The 12,910-nt window shown below is 35.6% G+C and overlaps 2 protein-coding genes across 2 annotated transcripts; both read left to right on the top strand.

Moving 5' to 3' along the window:
• Nucleotides 1-5,663, top strand: LOC109840605 (profilin-like). Its single transcript, XM_020409323.1, is given in 4 exon segments — nt 1-129; nt 132-190; nt 4,996-5,133; nt 5,274-5,663. Coding segments are annotated over 4 exon segments (375 nt in total). The 5' UTR covers nt 1-86; the 3' UTR covers nt 5,409-5,663.
• Nucleotides 8,649-11,839, top strand: LOC109840604 (bifunctional pinoresinol-lariciresinol reductase 2-like). Its single transcript, XM_020409322.1, has 5 exons — nt 8,649-8,905; nt 8,986-9,120; nt 9,776-10,016; nt 10,627-10,830; nt 11,495-11,839. Exons 1-5 carry the CDS (start codon nt 8,726-8,728, stop codon nt 11,656-11,658), a joined length of 924 nt encoding a protein of 307 aa, XP_020264911.1. The 5' UTR covers nt 8,649-8,725; the 3' UTR covers nt 11,659-11,839.

Genomic DNA, 12,910 nt, shown 5'->3' with positions numbered 1-12,910 from the left:
CCAAGTCGCGATTTGACGCTATTATTTTCTATTTTTATAGCCAACCACAGCTGTAACCCGAGAGAGAGAGAGAGAGGAGAGAGAAGATGTCGTGGCAATCGTACATCGACGATCACCTGATGTGCGAGATCGCGCCGCCATCCTCGGCCACGACGGCAGCGTCTGGGCCCAGAGCGAGAACTTCCCTCAAGTAATCATCTCTCTTTTTCCTCTTCTTTTTTTGGATTTTTTGTTGATTAATTGATTAGGTGGGCAGTATTTTTTTAGTGCCCTCTGTGATTGATTTTATGTGGATTTGTTGTGTGAATTTTAACCCTTTTTTTGGTATTAGATCTGGTTTAATATTTTGAGATGAAAGATGCACATGAGTTGTGATTGATTTCTTGATTTATTTACACGCATGCTTGGTGAAGGTATTGATCTTTAAGTAAATGAGCAATAATTAGTGATCAAGTAAACCAATTTGAATGTGAACAGAGTAATTCTGAAGAAGTCCAGATAGTAAGTAAAAAATGTGGACTTTAAGTTGATCTCTTGCTTTTTTGGATTAGATTTGAACTATCGGGAAGCAAAAAAAAGCTGTCTTAATAATTCCCTCATTTGCTGCAAATGGGGATATTCAAACTCGCAAACTTTTCTTGATCTAGTTACTCCCTGAAATTTTTTTAAAACCAATTTAATTATCAATGATTATCTCAATTCTAAATAGTTATTATATAAGTAAGACTGTAAGAGTTATGCCACTTCTCAACATCATACTAGAAATCTTGTAAAAGAAGTCTAGCAATTACGTAAGATGTCACATTGGTTTAGAGGTGCTTAGGTCGGAGCCTAGACAGAAAGACAAGATTACATATGATTTGAACTAAATCCATGGTCTGAAGTTAGGTTGAAAAATCAAGAAAGATGAATTGAAACATAAGGGGTTTAAAATATTTTTTTAATTTAGAAAAGTTGCACATGGGTTGTTGGGACATTAACTGAATGATTCAGAGAAAACTGTTAATTATGACTTGAAAATCTGCTTAGTTGAACTTCGAGTTGAATTATGATTTTAAAGAAGTTCATTGTGAGCTTAATTATTACTGGAAAAACTTTGGTCAAACTTCGTGTGCAATTGTTGTGGCACGGAAAAGTGGCAATCCCTTAAACTTAAGCTTCAATAGTTAGATATAGCACATTCTTAACTAATTGTCGTCATTGTGAAGCCTCTTGCGTAAAAAAATTATGACACATTACCAATAACGAGCAAAGGAGTATGCTCGATCAATGATTAAAACCCTTTTATGACTATTGACTAACCATCTTCCTGACCAAGAGTATGCTATTGAATCTTCTTATTGGATGTAATATAACTGAGATGGGATCTGTGCAAGAGCCAAGGGAAGGTTGATCAAGTGGTGACATTTGCACTCTTTATTAAAAAATTAATATTACACGGTGTGTAGTCAATTAGAAAGTTGAAATGGATTTTTCATTAGTTTGACACCAAACATACGCCCTATTGTGCTTCACTAGAACAGTGCAGGCAATATGGGTATTTTCGTTTGCTTCGATTTCGGAATGACTTACTTAAATGAACTTTTGGTATTAGTTTCGCATGAAGATGTTTTGCTAATTGCTATGCTGGAAATTCGATTAATAGTTTCCAAGGTATCCTACAGTAGCAAGCACATGTTTCTTAGGAAAGCTGAGTGAATCAAGTGATTACTCATTAGCAAGACGTAAAGTAGTCTTCTAATGTTTGTTTGACCTATTCTGGTGATGATGAGTAATGATGAGATAGGACAAGGGTACAACAAATAAAGGCTAAGCTACCAGATCGGTACTCTAAGTTGCCCTTATTTTCCAATATTGTTTTCATTTGGGCTCTGACGTCATTTGGACATTTTAACTTGGTCTTTTTAGCGATAAGACACTTCTTTGTCACCGGTGGCGAGAATTTTGACGAACTATTTTTTTTTGGGGAAATTTCTCTCATCCCCCTGACGTCTCAAAATTATTAAGTTACATCCTCCTTCTCCTTCGACCTTCATGGATTCAAATTTTATCCGTCCCTTTATCCAATAAGACCCTCCACCCACTGTTTTTCCCTCATCAATGGACCCCCTCCTTAACCTCCCCCAATTAAAACTCAAACCCTAATCCAACCCCAACAACCTTCATCCAACCTGATATGATGGGGAGATTGAAGGAGAAAGAGGGAGTTCTATTGATGGAGGGTCTTATTTGGTAAAGGGATGGAATGAATTTGAACTTGTGGAGATTGAAGGAGGAGGAGGGTGTAGATTTAATAATTTGGAGAGGTCAGGGGGATGGAGAAATTTTTCCTTAAAAAATTTATTATTCGCCAGAATTCTCATCATTGGTAAGAAAAAGGGCCTTATTCATTGGTAAGAAAAAGAGCCTTATTGCTGGAAAGGTTGAGTTAAAATGGCTAAATGACACTTGAGCCCAAATGAATACCGTATTAGAAAATGAGGTCAACTTAGAATACCAATTTGATAGTTTAGCCAACAAATAAATGAATGGAGGGCTAGTGTAGCCTTAAAAAGCCATCCATTATCCTGTAAATAGAAGAACATACCCTAGGAGAGTTGCAAGCATAGATCCAAACGATTATGATGCCATCAAACTTGTGTTAAAAGGTATTATCCAGAGTTTGAGAGATCCTCTAAAAGGATACTTTACATTAAAAAAGGAAGAAGATAAACTCAACTGTTATAACTTAGAAATTTATGTGCTGTCGGTGCTGCTCAGCCTACAATTTCCCTGTGCCCATGCTACGTGTTTCGCTTTTATTCACCTGTTCTATGTACATGGCACCATGTTTTGCATGTTTATATAGCAACATGGCTTTAGATAGATATTTGAAATGTTACTTCATTCCTTGTCCTTCAATGACCATCATCTTCAAATTTTCAAATGTTGATTTCATAGTTCATACCTGTAAACTTGGAAAAAAAGGAGGAAAATGAACTTTAATTCCTGAACTTTAGCACTATAATGTGCTGATTTTTTTGTGTTAGTATTGGACTTTCTCTTAAAGATGTGGTTTAGAAGAGGCTGCTTTAGTGTGTACTCATGAGCTGCTACAAATATTTGTGGGTAGACTGACTTTCTTGTCAGTGTTGTTATCAATGGAAAAAGTGAGTTATCAAAGCATTCTGAAGGTGGACCTGCTTAAAGTGCTGCTGTGTAAGAAAAGTTGAGCTTTGCAGGTTGATTCTATATGTTTTTTTGTAGTTTTGGTTTGGTGGTGAACAGAGTGGATGTCTGATGATTTTGAGCTTTAACCAAAAAAAAAAAAAACTGATCCAGAAGTGGTGATCAATGGATGAGATTGGCAATGATGCATCTGGAATTGTCTATACATTGCTCATCTTTGTTTGTTGCTGGTGGTTAACAACCAATAAGATTATCTGCAAATGTGAGATTGAATAAATTAAACTAGATCATGTGCACGTGGTCTAAATCAGTAAAAGATGTGCAAGCTATTAGATAAGTCTTAGTATATGGGTATTCGTTTAGTCCTACAATTTTTGTGCGATAACTTTTGTATCGTTGAGTTAATTACAATAAGATACCAGAGGAGGGAGAAATCCAACTCTCTAACCTTTTTTATTACCTTGTCTAACATAGTATCAGAGTCATCTTTAAGAATTTCACCTATCCCTAGCCATATAAAAACCCTATTCCCCTTACAGAAACTTTCCCCCACGCCATCAAACCCTAAATGCATGTGTGGCCATAGTTGTGGAGGGGAGCATTTGCTACGGTTTTGGGGTGGTCAAAGTTGAAGAGGGCGGTGACTAGGGCTTGAGAGGGGGACTGGTGACTAACAGGGTTTGTGGTGGGGAGTAGAGTTGGAGAGAGTGGTGGTAGGGATTAGGGGGCTAGGGTTCTTAGGTGGCAAAATTTTTTAAAGATGGCTCTGATACCATGTTAGATATGGTCATCAAAGAAGTTAGAGAATTGAATGTCTCTCCTCTTTACTATCTTATTTATATGGTATATTCATAGATACAAAGCTTATCCCACATCAATTGTGGGACTAAACTACTAGTAATATAAGACTTAGCCTCTCATAACATAAGCTAAGTAAACAGTAAAGTTTAGACTATACATTATAATATTTGTAATCTCATCGAAGTTGAATTGTATAAATAGAGGTGAACAGTGAAGTTTACTCTATCCATTATGATATTTGAAATCTCATAGAAGTTGGGTTGTTCAACTAGAGGCAAAACATTGCAATAATAAAGTCTGATGTGCATGAGATCCACATGTTAGTTAAAGGGAGTCATTCTACTATGCTGGGCAATTGCTCTAGTTAATGTTTACCGATGCATCCTTTGGCATGTTTTGCAAGATGATAATCTGTTGAAATTATATAAACCTAAACTGTGGTGGAAAGGAAGTTCCTTTTGATAGGCCTGAAAGCTAACAGTAAAGATCTCATTATTCATACCTACCAGGTTCATGGTATCTGATGTATTGTAAAAGAGGTATGTAGCAGTGATTCTTATTCCTCCACTGTTTTGTTAGTTGTGTTTGATTTTTATAAGAATGTGAGTCCTTCTAGGTAAATTGCTCTGCATGTTTCTTGTTTCATACCTCTTTTACAATACATCAGATACCAAACAAAATGACTACCATTTTGTTTGGTAGACATATTCCACCAGAAAATGACTACCAAACAAAATGACTACCTGAAAGCTAACAGAGTATATGTCTCCAGTAAGAGTATAGTTTTGTTTGGTAGTCATTTTCTGGTGGAATCAGTGATAGCCTTGCTTTTATGTCACCTTGTTTGATGTTATGTTAACTCTCTTTTGTGGGTTTTCTCTCAAGTAAAAACTTTAAACTTGAGAGAATGTAGATGTGGTATTCTGCCGTGCAGTAGTAACATTTTTTCGTCATTCTTTGCTGGCATATCTTCCAAGCAAATTATGGACATGTTTCTAATATTTATTTTCCTTTTTATCTTTATAGTTCAAGCCTGAGGAAATTAGTGCTATCATGAATGACTTTGAGGAGCCTGGATCTCTTGCACCAACAGGGTTATTCCTTGGCGGTACAAAATACATGGTTATCCAAGGTGAACCTGGGGCTGTTATTCGAGGAAAGAAGGTAAATCAGTCTACTTATCTTTATTCACCTGCAACCTTTTCGTTATGAAAACAAAACAGAAACTATTCATGGACTATTATGGTCTACCAAAAGTAACTGATGGTGTGTACTTAATCGTTGTTTGCTTGTTTGTTTTTTAGGGCTCTGGTGGTGTTACTGTTAAGAAAACTAGTATGGCTTTGATCGTTGGAATTTATGATGAGCCAATGACTCCTGGACAGTGCAATATGATTGTCGAGAGGCTCGGTGATTATCTCCTCGAACAGAACTTCTAGGTTTGGTGAAGTCCCTTTTTTCTGTTTGGGTTTGGTTTGATCTTTGCTCTGCTTGAAATGAATAGTATCAATTCTTCAATATCATCTGAGTTATGTGAGAGGGTCTGGTGTTTGGTTAATATGCGTTGTATGATCTCATATCCCATGATAGTTCTCTGTGATTTTACTTGAAATGGTGTTGTGACTTTTTAAGGCCAGTCATGGTGCTTATTTATAAAGCAGGTTTGCATATTTAAAGAAATTTGCTTGGTTAAATGGTTTCTTGGCCCGCTCCGATACTGGCAAGCTATTTTCTGATTGGGGTAATTTTTTCTTTTGACGATTGTTGCATTTGTTATGAATATAGAAATTTGGTTTTCGTAAATGCAGAGGTCTATGTTCTTCCTGTGGAGATTTCCGCATCTTTGATTGAATTTATTCTGATTTCTATTTATGTACCAAGATGTGCATCTGTAGTTTTGTTTTCCCTCTCAGTAACACCTTTTGTGATGCTAGGGATGGAAAGTGGATGTTTTGTGACTGATTCTTGCGGTGAGGAAATGAAGACCGAGTGTAAATAGGGTAGAGATTATGATGCCTTTCACATATTGAAATAATTCCATTAATCCCTCTGTTTGGCGTCTTAAACTCGTTTACCTTAAATAATGGTTTTTTGGTTCGTTAAAATTGTGTGTACTTAACTAGAGTTTCTAGAACTGTTATCGCGTGCGGTTGTAGTTGCGTTATTGCGAGAAGGTGGGTACGGAAGGTCTAAATGACACGGCGTACACACTCACTGCAAGATCCGGAGATTATAAGACGGACGGAGGAGCGAAGCGATCAAATTCAACTGAATTTCAGAAAGGAAAATAATAATAATAATAAAGATAAAGAAAAAATAAACCGGAAAAGCAACGAAAGGCCAGACTGGATTTATTTGGTGTTTTGGCCGACCGGTGCTCCCCCGACCCCTGTCCGACACCAGTCGGTGCGCTCTGTTAACACTCGATCAAGTCTTGGGTGCAGGTCACTCAACCCGACACGATCCACGGGCTCCAGCGTGACCCCTACATGCGCCCTTTCATCATCTTCTTGGTGCCTAGGGAATAGCGCACGTAATGGAGATGCAGTAGCCAACGCATTCTGTACTTTCACTCATCCGTCAAAATATGAGTAAATGACCTGATTTGGATTCATATTATTTAATAATGTATCCGTTTGTTTTTTGTCTCCCAGCTACATCATACTCTGGGCCCACGAGTCCATTGGCGCTTCCAAATAGAGAGGCGTTACAGTTACACTCCAATGCACACTACCCACCACACTCCCTCTCTCTCTCCAGTGTAGGGGGCTCCACATGTGATTTTTTTAAAAAAAATCACATGTGGGGCCCCTTGCACTGTAGAGAGAGGGAGTGTGGTTGGTGGTGTGCCTTAGAGCGTGTCTCTATCATTTCTTTTCCAAGTATGGCAAGCTGTACTCGGCTATGAGGGCTTTACATTAAAAACCAAATATTTTTTTTTCCCACTAGCTGATTGGGACTATCTTTTTGGGGCCATCACAAAATTGGGACAATATCTCTATGGCTCTATGCCTTTATTGGGATATCCATTTCAAACTACATGAATGTCATTCCAACTTTACTTTTGTTGGATTTAGAACTTGTCGGCACGGCTTTAGATAGTATAAATTTTACTTCTTCAATCATGTCCAAGCTGTTACAATTAAACAGCAAAGAACATTTTACAATTATGATCATTTTTTATATTTAATGAACAATTATAATTGGTTGTCGGTGGGGAAAAGAAAAAAGAGAGAAGTGAGTGCAGCCTAATGTACAGAGCTAATGATGTTATTAATAGGTTAAATTCAGAACAACCACCCCAAACCAACTACCCCCCACGGCCCCACCCCACCCCAACTTATTCACCTTTCTTTCATCTTTCTTTCATCCACTGCCTTTTCCGGGTGAAAAAGCAAGTCAGAGCGAGACCTTAGTAGCTGGAGATTGGGCCCACGAAACAACCCAAAAGAAAAAAAAGCCCAACCACCCCCACCCCACCCAAACTTTGGATGATTATAAAAAACTCTCCTTAAGTTTAGGGGTTAACATAGAAAACCCGTTAACATTAAGTTTTTTCAGAAAACACCTAAAAGCATGCTCTCTGGTAAAAATACCCCCCATCGTTTTACCCATCCATGTGAAATTGTAGTTAACGGAGTAGATTTTTTTTGTTAATCTTAGGGGGTGTTTGGCTCAACAATTTTATAGAAAAGTTTTCTCAAAAGGACTGACAATGACATTTCTATAATTAAAAATTTTCTGTAGATTTTCGTAAACTGTGTTTGGTTCAAAAAATTTACAGAAATATTTTCTGTAAAGTATAGAAAAATACCAAAATTTACAGAAATCAAATTTCTCTCAAAATGGGCGGAATCACTCAGAAATCTGACATCCCATTGATATTTATCTATAAAGTTGACACTTTTCTATAAATTTAAAGGGTGTTTGGTTTAATTTCTACAAATAATAGGAAGTCTTGCTATTTTTTTATAAAATTATGGGTCATTTACTTGTTTTGAACCAAACAAGCAAAATTCAAAAAACAAGAAAATTGGTGCTTTTTGACTTCTCAAAACTTTTCCTATAATTTTTTTAAGAAATACAAGGAAATCATATTTTTGGTGAAATTTTTTTTCTATAATATGTAGAAATTGAACCAAACACTCCCTAAAGCTAAAGGGATCTTTTTGATAACCCTTAAACTTTGTTGGCTCTCATATTTGAGAGATACAAGGCTTATCCGATAACTGTCCAAAGTTAAGGGGGGTTCCTGATATTTACTCTTGACAAATATTTCAAGAAGCGGCACATCGACCTACTTTTTTACAGTAGCAATCAAACGACGACATCTGTCCAAGCGACCTCCAGAAGCAATTTCACGAATCTTGTATTTGATATTTGATGTTGCACCGCAATAAGGGTCTGTTCGGTTATTTCCTAAAAACCAAGAAATAGAAATGGAAAATGTGAAAATCTCAAAAAGTACTATTTCCTCCATTTCCATCCCTAAAACTCACCCACAACATCTAATAAAAACTATTTCCTCCATTTCCATCCCTAAAACTCACCCACAACATCTAATAAAATATTATTTTCATCCAACAACTCATCCACATCATCTAATAAAATATTATTTTCATCTAACCACTCATCCATCACATCTAATAAAATATTAAAAGCTTAATTTCGCCTCTTTGCCCCTTGAAGCAGCCGAGCTCTAGCCTTAACAAATACACAGAAAACTTTGGCTGAAGAGAGAGTCGATCGGAAGCAGATGGAGAAAGACAGGGTTCTGATCATCGGAGCAACCGGCTATATCGGTCGAAGGCTAGTGAAGGCTAGCCTTGCTCTCGGCCACCCTACGTTTATTCTCTATCGAAAAGAGACGGTCTCAAACTTGGATAAGTGCCAAATGTTGATGACATTCAAGATGGGTGGAGCTCAACTCATTCAAGTAATCTAGCCACAAACTAGACTGTAATGTGCCTGAGCGTTTCGGCTTATGATCATCTGTGTTTGTGTTTGGTCTTGTAGGGTTCTTTTGATGATCATGCTAGCTTGGTTTCCGCATTGAAACTTGTTGATGTGGTGGTGTCGTCGGTTGCAAGTGATTGTATTCTTGAGCAACTGAAGCTTATTGAGGCTATTAAGGAGGTTGGCACTATTAAGGCAAGTAATATCTACACCGGAAGAGGGGGAAAAAAATATTGTTCTCTTTTTTTTATAATTAATTTTCAAGATTGAAAATCTTCCTATAATTTGTAGGTTTGTGGAAATTGTGGAGAGCTCTCTTAAGTTAATTTGGAAAAATGGTCTTTTATTATCATCAGATTAATTCCAGTGCAATAATCATCAATTTTCAGTACAAAAGTTAATACTTGGAAGTACAAATAATTGTTGTATCTTATAGGGTCCACTTTCTGAGTTTACTTGCACATAGACTCGTATTATCGCGCTTTAGAACTTCTTAAACCTAATAGTTTGATTTTGGCAAATAGACACCTAATGGAACTTTTTTTTGACTCTTGCACCCTCTTTTATCCGGGAAATTAAGATCAAGTAACACCTCCTTCGGAGTAAAAGAATAAAAAAAATAAAAATAAAATCATCCAAGGAGTCTACCTAGCATACTCAAACCACATCGTATTAAGTTCCAGAGTTCGATGCTTTAGAGTTCGTATGCAATTAACTCTCCATTTCAATTTCAAGAAAAGTGAACCAGCTATCAGAGATTTTGAATCCTGCAGCCAACAGGAAGATTAATATTGTTGGTAATTTACTCAGTACTATTTGACTGAACTTGACAAATATTTTGGAATTTAAGAGGTACCTTCCATCTGAGTTTGGAATGGATGTGGATCGAATGGAGCACGCAATTCATCCTGGAAATCTGATGTTCATCGATAAGCGCAAAGTTCGTCGAGCAGTTGAAGAAGCCAAGATCCCTTTCACTTACATCTCTCCAAATTGTTTTGCTGGGATTTTCCTCGCTGGTTTATCTCAGCTAGCCACCTTCATGCCTCCTAGAGATCATGTCTACATCTACGGCCAAGGAGATAAGAAATGTTAGTCCTTCACATGCCGATATGTATGATACAATAAAATTCAAGATCGAGTTATCCAATTAAACTCTGTGTTTTTATAAAAACGGGATAATTGCACATAGACCTCTAGTTGTATCGCGTTGCGTTCCCTATATTATACATTGAGTTTGTATAGATGGAAGACCTCCTGATAATTGAATGTCCTTTACATCTAAACTCAGAAATGAAGGTGTATGGATGTTACAGGGTACATTTACCCATATCAAACTTGAAGGACAATAAATGGCACAACGCGATATTATATATGCGGCATATGTGCAATTCACCCTATAAGAACATAGCCACTTACGTTATCTGGTATGAGATGTCATGTGACCATAAAAATTTTCCCCATGATTTAGAGAGCAATTAGTTATTTCAAGTTAAATTACAAAATAATAATAGTAGTAGTAATAATAATAATTTGTCTGTAACGTGATTTTCTACATGACACCTTAACCTAATGGAGGCAGTGTTTGAGATTCAAGGAGTGCGTTAGGAGTTACAAGAGGCACACCCTAATAGTAAAGAAGATGTATATGGAATTTACCTTGAATTCAAATCGTGATGCATGTGGTTTTATGCTTGGTAGGTATATTTGTCGACGAAAAAGATGCTGCAATGTACACGATGATGGCCATCGATGACTCTCGAACATTGAATAAGGTCCTCTATATTCGTCCTCCAACGAATATATTGAGCCACATGGAGATTGTGAAGATATGGGAGAAGCATATCGGCAAGAAATTGAAGAAGAAATTCATCTCGCCAGAGGAATGGCTTTCCATGATGGATAGTAAGTAGAATAATGTGACTTTACAATTTTCTTCATGTTTTTCTCCCTAATAAAATCATTGCTTATTGCAACAACATTTTTTATAGTTTATTTTATATTTTCAATTTTTGGTAGATAATTTGATCGAAAATTGTGGATAGAGTTAAAATTTATTATTAACAACTGTAGTTGGGAGCATTTTGATTCTTCTACAGAGAATTAAATCAATTAATCATCTACAGCAAATATGGGTTTATTACCAGTATTTTTTTTACGTGACTTCCTCCTTTATTGACAAATTATGAAGTTATTTAGGAACTATTCTTGAGATAAATTAGTGAGAAATTTTTTCTTCCTTTTTTTTTGGGTAAACAAAATTAGGTGCTGACTCAGGCGCAAATTGAATATTTTTATTTCAAACTTTGCACCTAAGTCATTGTCACATCATATATTTATGTTCTTTAATTAACCACATCTAATAAATATTGCACGAAGCAAACCCAAAAATATAAATATATTTGGAACTAATTTCTTACAACATATGTTAATACAAGGAGTAAATATTGCACTTCCATTCTCGGAAGTTTGTTGGATCTAAAACTTATCCTATTAACTAACTTAGGTACTTTGTAAATTTGTCTACTTAGCAAGTAATTCTAACAACTGGTATAATTTATGGATGCAGAGGTGCCACTATTTGAACAAATAGCTGTGGGTCATTTGTACCAAATATTCTATTGCGGTGATTTGGAGTTTGAAGTGGAGGGGCCTCATGGAGTTGACAGTAGCAAGCTCTATCCAGATTATGAATATGTAACTGCAGAGGAATATCTCAGACGTTTTGTTTAGAAATCACTTTCCAATATCCATTAATAGGATATTTGGATAATAAAGACTTAGCTGTTATTAATTGTGAATTAACATGGGATTTAATCGTTCGGAGATTTATTCATATATTGTATCATCAAGTGTTTGGCGCACTTAAAACTTGCATTCAGAAGTGTGAAGGTGAATAATTTTCATTGGTATTGAAATGTCTCGAGTCTCGACTATTGCCATGATTTAACTGCAGCGTTCTCTTTGCAAGCTCTATACAATAAACTATTAAGGGAAGAATATCTTTTAGATTAGTGTGCTAATCTCGAGGTCTTTGATTGCCGTAATCCAAGAATAGGCAGTCCCTGCACATATGGATCACTTGATAGGAGCTTACTGATGCTTAAACCATCTTTAAGGTGGGTTTTTATTACAACCAATCATCTTCTAATCAAATTCTTACTAAAAAACATAAATTAAGCTTAAAGATGTTTAGTTCAAGGTGTGTGAGTTGCATCTGAACAAGACTTAAACATTAAAAAAATGGGTCATATGGATTGAATGTAAATTTTTTAACGGTGAATTTGGATTGCTAGTGAAAATTTCAACTAGAAGGTGATTGGTTGCAGCAAAAACGCACTTTAAAGAAGGTTTTATGTATAAATTGAAACGGAAAGATAATTTCTTATAAATACCATGTTTTAAAGGTGGTTTCTAGGGGAAAATCCAAAATGGAAAATGAAAAGAAAGTGTTAGGTAAATTTTGTTTTGTTTGAAGAAAATAAATAATTAAACTTGAGTGGATTATGTTTTTGAAAATTTAAAACAAAAGATCTTAAAATAGTTTTTCTTTGATACTCTCTTTTTTCCTCCCAATTTCTGTAAAAACAAAAATCTAGAAATGGAATAAATCATAAAAATAAATAAAATAATTTAGGTTGTTTATTGGGACTAGCATATTGGCTAAAATTAAATTTCTATATAAATGATTTGAGGTCCTACATATTAATTATATTATGATCCTTTAATGTGTGTTTGTAAGATTTCTAGTGAAATATTGTATGTGCACACCAAAGCGATAAGTATTTATTAAAAAATATGTATATCTTTCATGTATTTGAAAACTACTATTGCATTTTTCACTTTAATAAAAGAATGAAATTAAGCTTTAATTTCATATAATACTTTTGTTGATCATTAGTGGATATAAATAAAATATTTTTTTTTATTTTATTTGCATTTTTTAGTTTCTCGTGGTAACATGAGGATATAATTTTTCTTACTT

The sequence above is a fragment of the Asparagus officinalis genome, chromosome 5 (genome assembly GCF_001876935.1).
Source record: "Asparagus officinalis chromosome 5, Aspof.V1, whole genome shotgun sequence".
Taxonomy (NCBI): domain Eukaryota; kingdom Viridiplantae; phylum Streptophyta; class Magnoliopsida; order Asparagales; family Asparagaceae; genus Asparagus; species Asparagus officinalis.
The sequence above is the reverse complement of the archived record's forward strand: the minus strand, read 5'-3'. Positions and strand labels throughout refer to the sequence as shown.